Genomic DNA, 10764 nt, shown 5'->3' on the forward strand with positions numbered 1-10764 from the left:
TCAAAGTCCAATTCCTGGAACCATAAACACCTATTATAAGCAAAATCCTACTTATCTGGAGGATGCTAAAACTGAGAGAGAAGGAAGGAGTAAGAGGCATTTGTCGCTGTAAATCCTCCGCACAAATTCACAAACTCTGTCTTGTCTTAGATTTGTCAACTGCTTTCTCGGGGATGGCCAACCACAGCTTTTCTCAACTCGCCCAGTACGCGTTTCTGGGGTCCCCCGAACAGCTGGCTGGAGAGTTTAGAACGCGGGACTGGACATTGGCTTTCGCTAGTTTTTTCAACCAAGAGAGAAGCAGGTGCGAGAGAGTCCCGAGCTGGGGAGGTGGGAGCGGGAGAAAGAGAATTCACTACTTGGTTCTAGTTTAGAGACAGCAAGTGCTCTTTACAGATTACACTAGTGCGGCAAACCTCCGTGCGAAGCACTGTTCGTCCGAAACTTCGAAAACTCCGAAAACAGAAAACACCCGCCCAGGCAATTTCTGCTCTCGCTGAACTCCCCCTCCGGGCTGCGTTACATTTGCACCATAACACTGTTAATTTCCGAGTTCTCTCAAGAGGGATCAGCAGAGGGACAAGGACACTAAAAAGGGACCTCAAAGGGTAGATGTTTAAGATTCTGAGAGAGCAACTTTCTTGCCTCAGAAATGAAAAAACTCCATTTTTTACCACGACTTCCTTGGTCAATCTAGAGTCAACCGATTGTATTGAAATCTCAAGTCTGGAGCAGGGATGGCCCAGCAGGGCGTCTAAGGCGGAAGCTAGGGGGCGGCGGGGTGGAGGGTAGGAGGTTGGCTGGTGGGGGGGGTGGGGGCTACTAGCATGGAGAGACCTCCCCCCACATACATTCCCTTCCCGGAGACGCGCTCGCTGCACCGGTACCGCGAGAGGGGGCCTTAGGAAAGGCGCTGGCAGCTAGTTGACTGCAGGGTTGAGATTATTCGACACGTGTCTTTACTCCTCACAATCCATTTCTTACGGGTGATTTATGAACGAACCTCTTTGATCTGGGACGGTTTTTATCTGTCCACTGTTACAGATGACAGACGCGGCTGCTAAAATGCCTCGTTCCCGCTGCCTAAAAGCTTGCTCCCCCCTTCCCAAATGCTGTTGCTTTTTCTCTGGTGATTCCCCCACCCCCTGCCTCTTCGCTACCCTCCCCTACCCCGAGCCCCGTTCGCTCTATTAGTTGCAGTCCCTCCGGATGTTTTAAGTCAACAAAAAAGCGCTGGGCAGGGTCAGCTGGGAGCCAAGGCAGGCAGATTTGGGGCACGCTATCCCCTTGGTGCCACATGTGTTGGGGTTCTATGAAGGCCTCCAGCCAGGGATCCAAAGAACTAGCTCCCAAAGTGCGGGTACCCGCCTTGGGAAGGGAGAAGGCAAAGCCCTGGCAGTCAAGTTCCCGCGGGAGCTGGCTTTGCTAAGAGAAGGGACGTGGAACCGGGATGCGGAGGGCAGTGTGGTCCGGGGTTCTGTGCCGACGGGGACTCATCAGAACAATCACGTTGGCTTAACCAGGGAGGGAAGGAGGCGGCAGAAAAGGGGGAGAGTGGGTCACGTTGCGTGCCTGCTAGTCCCTAATAGGTAAAGGAAAAGCGGAGTCTCAGAAGCGGTTATTAATAGTAGATCTTTTTTTTTTTTTCTTTTCTTTTCGTGTGTGTGTGTTAGTAGTATTTCATTAAAACCATATCCAGGAACAAAGAGCTGCTCTTTCATGTCTCTTTGCTTTGTTTTTACTCTGACAGGAGTTCTAAAAACAGGATTTTCCAAATCAAAGGATCCCTGCAGTTCGTGCCCCCTCCCAGCCCCCCTTTCCTTTACCAAACTGCTCTTGGTATCATTATCCCACTACGGATTCTTATACTCTTGATTTAGCCGGAGGACATTTAATAGCTGACTGGATTAAATATTGCAGACTCCAGCCTGCACTATTTGAAAATCCGGGTCGTGGACTGTGCCTAACTTCAGAGAAGGAAAACTGATCTATGAGATGTGTTTTAAGTTTCACTCAGTCGAGGCCTGGAGAGAAGGAAGAGGAAGAAGGATTCTCTGCTCCAGGTCTCTTTCATATGTTACAAAGTTAAAAGTTTTAGAAGGTGTGTGTTGATGGGGGGGTAGCAAGAGAAGTCAAGGGTGGAATGAGGCGAGAGGCAACCTTAGCAAGAGACTAACAGAAGTTTCCTTCTGTCATAATGGAAGAGGGATTTATAAGGACATTTTTAAAGTAAAGAATGCTGTTCTGGAAGTAGGGTTCTGCCCAGGAATGGAGCAAGGTTGTAGGGGTGCATCAGCATACCTCTCTGAAGGATTCATTATCATTACTAAACTGCAGTACTGACTCGGTCTCTTTCTGCTGCATGTTGGCTTTCAACAATAGTAACAATTCTTTGATTTGGTGTTAAGTTTCAGAAACAAAAAAGGAAAAGAAATTTGGACTATTGTGTCCAGTAGTAAGTTTAGAAATGGAGGTCTGGAGGCCCCAAAGTAACACATATCAGAGTCAGGGTATTGGGAGTTCAACCCAACATTCATCTTGGCTAGGCAAACCCAGAGGTGCAGGATCTGAGGTCTTCCTCCAGGATGCTTTGGGGGCCATAACCAGATATGATATGTACCCAAAGGTAATAAATCAATGTTAAGTTCCTTCAGGGACGGCTGGATGGGTATTTAGATTAAATACCATAGAGAGAAAAGATGTGTCTGTTTATCTGGTCTTGTGCATTTTTAAAACTGTCACCCTTAAAGCTAATGGGATCATTTTGAATTTATTTCAATTCTTTGGAAACCCAAAGAGGATTAATAAAAACTCTGACAGTAAATTAAGATTTAATATTGTGGAAGAAAATACCCCAACTTTTAATTTTTTTTTAAATACAGAGGTGTATGGGCAGCTAAAATAAGCCAGGTGCAATTGTCTGTGTAACAGTGACTTAGGAATAATGTTGCATTTAAATGAAGAGCCACAGAACAGTTCATTCATTTAATGTACAGTCTTAAAAGTATTGTCAACAAATATTTAAAACCTTAATGTGTGCAGAGATCCAGGCCTGAGCCACCCGTTAATATTCACAATAGCCTCTATGAACATCTCTCTTAGAACAGAGAAAGGAATTGGACTGTCTTCCACAACTGGGCAACTACTAATTAATTTTAATTTTGTTTATGAACTGAGCTTCTTCCTTCCTTATTTGTACACGTGATTTTTAAGAATCCTCAATCAAACCGATAATTTAACTTCGTAAAAGCCCTACCCAATGGGCAGCAAAGATCCCCAGAGCCTGGGTCCTGGCCCCAGGAGGGAGGGATCACCCGCTCATCTTTCAGCCCAGTCAAGCATCTTGGAGGTTTAGGGTCTGTCAGTCCTGGCATTCCTTCCCTCTTATCACTCTCTACCCCTTCAAAAAGGCAATTGATTAGTTTCAGCTTTTCCAAACCGAGATCGGATACGTTTCTCAGGATCAAAAGTCTCCGAGAGGCCAAGACAGAAACGTGGGGGATGGGGAACGTGAAGAAGGAAAGCGCGGGGGTGGGGGGTGGGGGTGGAAATTTGCCAGCCACCCAACCCTCTGCACCCAAGGCACCTAGGGGATGGGCGGGTGCTGGGAAGGGATAAGATTGTGACCTCTCCTGGAAGAGGCACTTAAAGATTTAAGATGTGTCTTCCCTTTCCGGAAGCAAATATTTAAAGGAGAAAATAGATATCTAGAAAAGGAGGTTGATGATTTATGCCTGGATTTTCCTCCAAGCGTTTGCCTTCCTTGTATTTACAGGCGTGGCCCCATTTGCAAATTGTACATCTGTTCTCTTCACGTGACATTTCATAAAAGCCCTAACATCTGGGCAAGATAAACTTCCTTCAGGTACCTGCTTAACTTTTCACTTGTCACACTCGCATCACCCCCGGTGGGTTCTTTTCGCCCTCCCGCCTGACTCAGTGGCGGGGTCTGTGGAGCGCTTTGTTCCAGCCCCCACGCTCTGGCCCCCAGCCTCCTAGGACCCCACATAGCCCCCACCCCCCAACGCCAACCTTTGCCACGGCCAGCTTCTTTGGCAGACCCCATCCTTACGTCTCCCGCCTCTGGTTCCACCGTGCAGGTAAATGAGGGCACCATCTTGGACCCAAGGAGAAAAGTCAGATTGCCTTCGGTTCCGGCTTCAGACCAAAAACAAAACAAAACAAAACAAAACTGCCTAATAAGCAATATTCAAACTCGCGCTTCGATTCCATAGTCTCATATACATCTATATACTCTTCAGTGGAATGAAAAAAGAGGGCTGCTGGTTCTGATGGTTGTCTTTAAATGAACGTTCGCTCTATCTGGTAGATGTTTAAACTGCGTGGTTTACAGAAATTTAATTTCATTTGCTCGTAATCTCCCTTCCCTCCCAAAGAAGGCTGCCTTTGGGATGAATGTTTTTAGAAATGTTTTTTTTTTTTCCTAATCTGGAATTTTGTTCACGCGGTAAGTACGAAGACACATCCACAAACTTGAGGGGGGGGGGAGGCGGGAAAGGGAAGGAAAAGAAAACAGTCCACGTAAACAAGAAGGACAGCCTTTCGAGGCCTTCGCTGCAGCAAACCCCAAACGATCTCATTGCAGGGCGCCCACGAAATCCCGGCTATAATTGAGTGTTTTATTTGAGGTTTTCTGACCATGTGCTTTTTGCCATGGTTACTAGGACTCTGATATGAGAAGCTGGGTATTCATTATGATTCCGTCCCATCCGTTCCCCCAAGGTTTAGCTCCCTGGCCTTTATAAAGACGGAGACTAGAAAGGGGGGACTTTTGTGCCAGTGATTTTAACCTGCCCCACCTTCCAGTGACCTGCCACATGCTTCTTCCCTCTTTATAGACATCTGGGAATTCCATACATGCCTTAAACTCCAATTACACACCTTCTTCAAAGGACACGTGCTTTGATTTGCTAAGAACATTAAGTGGGCTCACGTCCTGGGGCCTTGGGACAAAAGCAAATGGCAAATGTATCTCATGCCCTGTTTACTGGGTCTATCTTTGGCTGTTCAGTAAATAAGGATAATTAATAATCCTGTTTGCATTTCCGAGGTCTCGGATTCGAGGTTTCTTGGGAAAGAATGGGGTTGCCGTCTTTGAGAAATCATGAGGTAACCGATCTCTCCTTCCACTTTGTCGGTGCACTTTCCTTCCACTTTCGCTGGTGCTGGGGGTGGGGCACGCTTTACGACACACGCGCAGAAAATTCTGGAAAAGTGGCCCCCCGGGGGGAGGGTGGGATCCCCCGCCCGACCCATGTTTGTCGCTAATACAGGCCTGTCTCTGGAAATGGGAAGTTGGGCCTTTGCCTGACTCTGTGGCGGCTCCTTCTGCTACCGCTGACACTTGGAACCGCCGCCTCCGCGCAGCGGCCAGACTTGGGGCCCCGAGCGGTCCACGCAGTCGGAGAAGGGCGCGGACATTGTCACTCTCCCCACCGTGTGGCCCCGGCCCGCCACCCACGCAGGGGAGTCTGGGCCAGCGGCCCCCCTCCCGCGCGCGCCGCAGGTGAGCCTCCTGCTCCCCACGGAGTTCTGTTTGGGTTTCCGTGGCGTTTGTACCCCGCAGGTTTGTTTGTTTTTCTTCAAATTACAGATGCAGGGAAAACCGCCTGACATCATGAGAGCGGGACAAACGCTCACTTTGAAGGATTCCTGGGCAGGACTTCAAGTGAAATCATATGCCTGAGAAGAACTTGATACCGGTCTAGAGAAAATAACCAGTTCTGAGTTTGCCAAACCGTGGAATGTGCAAAATGCTCGACTTTTTTGCAAGAGGCCAAGTGTCCCTTAAAAAGCTCTATTATGAATATGAGCCTGAGGACCGAAGGAGCAAGAAGCTTGTGCCGTTGTTGAGTGTGGGAAAAAAGTACACACAGTATGTGAGTTTCTGCTATTTAACGTTATTTTATTAATAATATGTACCACTTTAGGGAGGGTACCTGCAACTGTGCATGAATTATCATCTGTGCATGTGCTTATGAAGTGTGTGCATGAAGGGAAATGTGTGCATATGTTCTCATATGAGAACAAAAATTTACTGCTTTCTTATGACTGAAGGCTATCAATTCAACAAAATTAAAAGCAAGATTTAAAAAAAATTATATATGTACACATTCTTACTCAGTTGTTTAGAATTCACCCAAGGCAATTTTATACAGCATTTTCACTCCAGTAAATGCATTCTGGCTAAAGGGTAGAGTCCCCTGTCCAGCCACCACATTAAATTCTCACTTCTGAAGCAGAGGTAATTCATTCTAATTGTCCTTTAAATAAGAATAGGTAGCAAAAATAAAATGAAAACAGGAAATAATGGTAGAGCTAGAGAAACACAGGTGGCTTTATTTCTCTTCTAAAAAAGAATTCACCTTGTCGTGTGTATGGGGGAGGACAGTGGGAATACAAAAACAGTCTGCAAGCTGAAAATTGTATTCTAATAGTTAAAATTTCCACCATGAATTATTCTCAAAGTAAAGCTATCTATCACCTTTCATTCATTCATTTATTTATTTCCCCGAAAACCTCGGGGAAAATATTACCTTCAGGTTAGCAACATAAATATGGCATTTGCTTTTCTCCAAAGGGTTTTCCCTTATGAGAAAAGTAAAGAGAATAAAACACCAAAAAAATATAAAAAAATTTAAAAAGGCAAATGATAGGCTACCTTTTTTTGAAACTTCTGGGTTTTGTATCGTCAGAGATAAGAGAAATTACCTTCTCAGCAATGATGGTCAGCTCCATCCTGATGTACATCAAGAAATCTGAAATATCAAATAGTCATACCAAGCTAGTGAACAAGGAGATTCCTCCATGAACAGTTTAGAAAATGGAGGTGGTAGGATGATACACACAGAAGAGAGAATTACCATCCTGATGCTCTCCCTCATCCTTCTAGGGTACCCACCTTACATTTCTACCCTACACACACACACACACACACACACACACACACACCCAAACACACACACATTCTCTCTCTCTCAAACATACACATACACACACACACTACAAATACACTCACACCCTACAAGTACACACACGTAATCACTTTCCCGGCTCGTGTAGTTATTTGGTAAAGGACTATCAAAATCCAAAAATTAATTCCCCAAGCCTTCACTAATCTCCCAGTGTGTAAGTCAATGCTACAGGCTCCTTATTTGTAAAACATGGTCTAAGATATTCAGAATAGTAAATTTACAATACTGTTGTGTCAGCATTCTCTGATGATGTGTGGGAGGGAAACAAAAACCTTCAGGCAATATAATAACCTCAATCTGAGTTGAGCAAACACGATCTGTTTGGATTCATATACACTTGTTTGCCATAGCCATTGTTTGAATTAGACAGCAAAATTATTTTCCAGTTTGATCCCTGATTACACCTGAATGCAGTCAACTAGAGGTAAAAGTTAAGAAGTGATACAAACTTACTACTTCTAATGATATTAGTTATAAAAGCCAATGTTTTCCTAGCTCAGAAATAACCAGAATGAAATAAAAATCAAGCCCCATTTGTTTTGCTGTTACTATTTTACTTAACTTCAGGTTTTGTATACCTATAAGTAACCAGGGAAAAACTACATGTAATTTTGAATAAAATATATTTGCTAATGAACTCACTAGAAAATGAATAGCTCTGGTACTTCAAATTGTGATTGTTCCAATAATTACTGAAGATACTGAAAGTTCAGGTTCTTTGTTTATTGTATTTTACTTCATACTTAGATGTTCTTTAAAGAAGGAGCATACTGCCTGAATGGGTAACATCAACATGGAAAAAAATTAACTTTGGTTCTTCTTTTAAGCAAACATTACACTAAATATCATTTTCATTCATGAAAAAAAGGCAAATTGCTTTGTAAATGGAATTATCTTTCCTGCTGAATTTAACTTTATTATTTTCTACGTATTCCTACTGATTTATCACGTGTACAGATACAGATCATTTTAATAACACTTTGTGCATCCTTTCAGTGCAACGAACCTATTACTTAGAAATCCTCACAGTGGAGGGCATGACAAAAATAATACCGTAACAAGAGAAAATGGTGCTGGCCTCATATTGCTTATTTGCATTTAACTGTTTTACAGCTGCCTCCTCAAAATATAAGCAAGAGAAGTGAGTAACAAATTTGTTAAGTTTTTGCTGTTTGGGGACCTGATAAGAGATGAAGGATAGATGCTACAAAGCCCACTGAACACCAAACTGGAATAATAATAAAGCTGTCTTTCTAAATAACATGCCTGTGCCTGTCAGTAGCTAGTTTATTTGCGTTTTTCACTGCTTTGTTTATATTAGTGTCCCCTCCCTCCTGGGTGCCTCCAGAGTTAAACAAGCAGATATTTACCTCCAACTTAATCCTGAGCTTTAAAAATATAGACCAAACTCTAAGGTTCTTAAAATTTTCAATCATATTTATTTATTGCAGAAAAATAATATACAAAGATATTTACAAAACAATCATAAAAATATGAATGCATTTAGACACCGGATCTATTTGCATTTTACCATGGGTCAACAATAAATAAATAGAATGTTGTTTTTTGTATTTTAAGTTTTTTTTTTCTCTCAGAGGAAGGATGTAAAAAGGAATTAACTGACTGTGATTTTGCAAGTCAGTTTGATCCCCGTATTTTTATTTCTAAAGACGTTCTTAAAATTCCTCTGGTTGTTACCATTTTAAAATGGAGAAAAGTCCATAATGATGCCTTTCCTTTCAGTGGCTGATTGGCACGACCTCTTGAGAATGCATGCATGAAAAAATAAAAATAAAAACATTCTTCGTCAAAAAAAAAAAAAAGGAACACAAACAACTGTTCAGACTTCTATCAGAATGTAGAGGTGTGAGGATGGTGCCGCTGCCCGTCTGGGAATCACTGTCCACGGGCCTGTCTCGCTTTCTCTTTTAAAAGTGCGCCCCACGCCCTGTTTCTTTGAATTTGGGTTCTGCTCTTCTAATTTCCAAGAAAATCTTTGGCATATATATTTATTTTTAGTTATCCAGCTCCAGAGTCTCTAGACTGTCCATTTTCTCCTTCTCTGGAAACAATGACATCTGCAAAAACCCAGAGGGGGGAAAGTTGGTTATTGTTTAGGTCTTCGTGGCTGTTTGCTAAGACTAGTGAGTACTGTTCTTATCACCACTACTGAGAAATTACGCTGAACAACCTGGAAGGATTTCAGCCCCAGGGCAAGAGGAAGTGGGTGGGCGGAAAGAAGGAGGAGGTGGAATTTGGAAGCATTTGTTTTAAGGAGAACGAAAACTTAAAGTCCAAGGAAAGGGAGGCCCTGGCAAGAAAACCGTCCTCATACCCATGACCCTCGAATCTCTCTCAGTCTTCCCTCCTGTCTGTCACGCACACTCACGCACACGCACACTCCTCATCGGGGCGCATGCCCCTCTCCCTAGCGGGGACCGACCTGCCTTTCAGGGACGCTGGGCGGGGGGGGTGGGGTGGGGGGGGAGGTGGGGTTTGAGGTGGCGGTGCCAGGCTGGGTGGGAAGGCTGAGAAGCGGGTGAGGAAGGCAAGGTGGACGGGGAGCCGCGGCCCGGCCGTCAGTCCATCTGCCACCTGAGCGGCGGAAGGGCGAAGGGGCGCAGAGGCGCCGGTCCTTACCTAGGTCTCCGGCCCTGCCGAGGGGGTGGGGAGCTCCGCCTGCTAGTGGGACGCGGACATGGACCAGGCCCCCTCCATCCTCCAGACCGAGAAGGCGTAGCTGAGCCGCTCGTGGGCCACATAGCTGCAGCTTGCCATCTTGGAGTCCAGCTCGTCGCTCTGGAGAACCTGGTAGAGGAAGTCGATGTACCTGGCCGCCAACTTGAGGGTCTGGATCTTGCTCAGCTTATCCGAGGGCAGCGTGGGGATGATTTTCCGCAGCGCGGCGAACGCCTCGTTCAGCGACTGCGTGCGCTGGCGTTCCCGCACGTTGGCCATGACCCGCTGCGTCTGCAGCTCCTCGTACGACTGCGGGCTCCCGCCGCCGCTGCTGCTGCCGCCGCCGCCGCCGCCGCCGGCGCCGCCGCCGCCGCCGCCCGCAGACTTCTTGCCGCGCTTGCCCTGGGCCGGGCTGCCCGGCTCGTCGCCGCCTCCGACGCCCCCGCCCGCGGCCCCGCCGGGCCCCGCGCCGCCGCCCGCGCTGCGCCGGCTGCTGCGCCGCTTGCGCCCCCCGCGCTTGCCGCTCGGCGGCTGCTGTCGGTCCGGCTCCTCCTCGCTGTTGCTCAGGCTGTCGTCGGCCGGCGAGACTGGCGAGCTGGACACGTCCTGCATCATCTCTCAGGTGGCAACGCGCGGCCTCGCAGGCCCGGGGCAGAGGGGCGGCCCGGGAAAAGGAGGAGAGCCGGGCGCCTCAGCCCGCCAGCTTCCCCCGCGCGCGGCGCCGGCCCGGGCGGTGCGGCCCGCCGAGGAGGGAGCGGGAGGAGGGACGGGGAGGATCTCCGCGGGGAGGGCGCGCGGGGGAGGCGGGGAGGGAGGCGGGAGGGGGAGGGGACGGTGTGGATGGCCCCGAGGTCCAAAAAGAAGGCGCCCAACGGCCGCACGCACACCCTGCTCGGCCTCTTGGAAACGCTGCCGGTGCCGGCGAGCCCGCGAGGTGTCTGGGAGTTGGACGAAAGCTGCAGACTTGGAGGCTCTTATACCTCCGTGCAGGCGGAAAGTTTGGGGGCAGCAGTGTCATTGGCCTGACGTGGGGAGGAGGGACTTTTCGAAGTTTTATAGGAAAGTTTCCGCTTTTCAGCCCCGCTTCCCC

The 10764-nt window shown here is 47.1% G+C and overlaps 1 protein-coding gene across 1 annotated transcript; it reads right to left on the reverse strand.

Moving 5' to 3' along the window:
* Window positions 1–8414: 8414 nt before the first annotated feature.
* Window positions 8415–10416, reverse strand: TWIST1 (twist family bHLH transcription factor 1). Its single transcript, XM_027574668.2, has 2 exons — window positions 9636–10416; window positions 8415–9073 (listed from the first exon to the last, which is right to left on the reverse strand). The coding sequence occupies exon 1, from the start codon at window positions 10287–10289 to the stop codon at window positions 9678–9680; it is 612 nt and encodes a 203-aa protein (XP_027430469.1). The 5' UTR covers window positions 10290–10416; the 3' UTR covers window positions 8415–9073; window positions 9636–9677.
* Between the last annotated feature and the right edge of the window lie 348 nt (window positions 10417–10764).

Source organism: Zalophus californianus, chromosome 12 (assembly GCF_009762305.2).
Source record: "Zalophus californianus isolate mZalCal1 chromosome 12, mZalCal1.pri.v2, whole genome shotgun sequence".
NCBI lineage: Eukaryota > Metazoa > Chordata > Mammalia > Carnivora > Otariidae > Zalophus > Zalophus californianus.

Excerpts from the sequence above, each read along its gene's own strand:
- TWIST1 (XM_027574668.2), bottom strand. The coding sequence starts at position 10,289 with ATGATGCAGGACGTGTCCAGCTCGCCAGTCTCGCCGGCCGACGACAGC.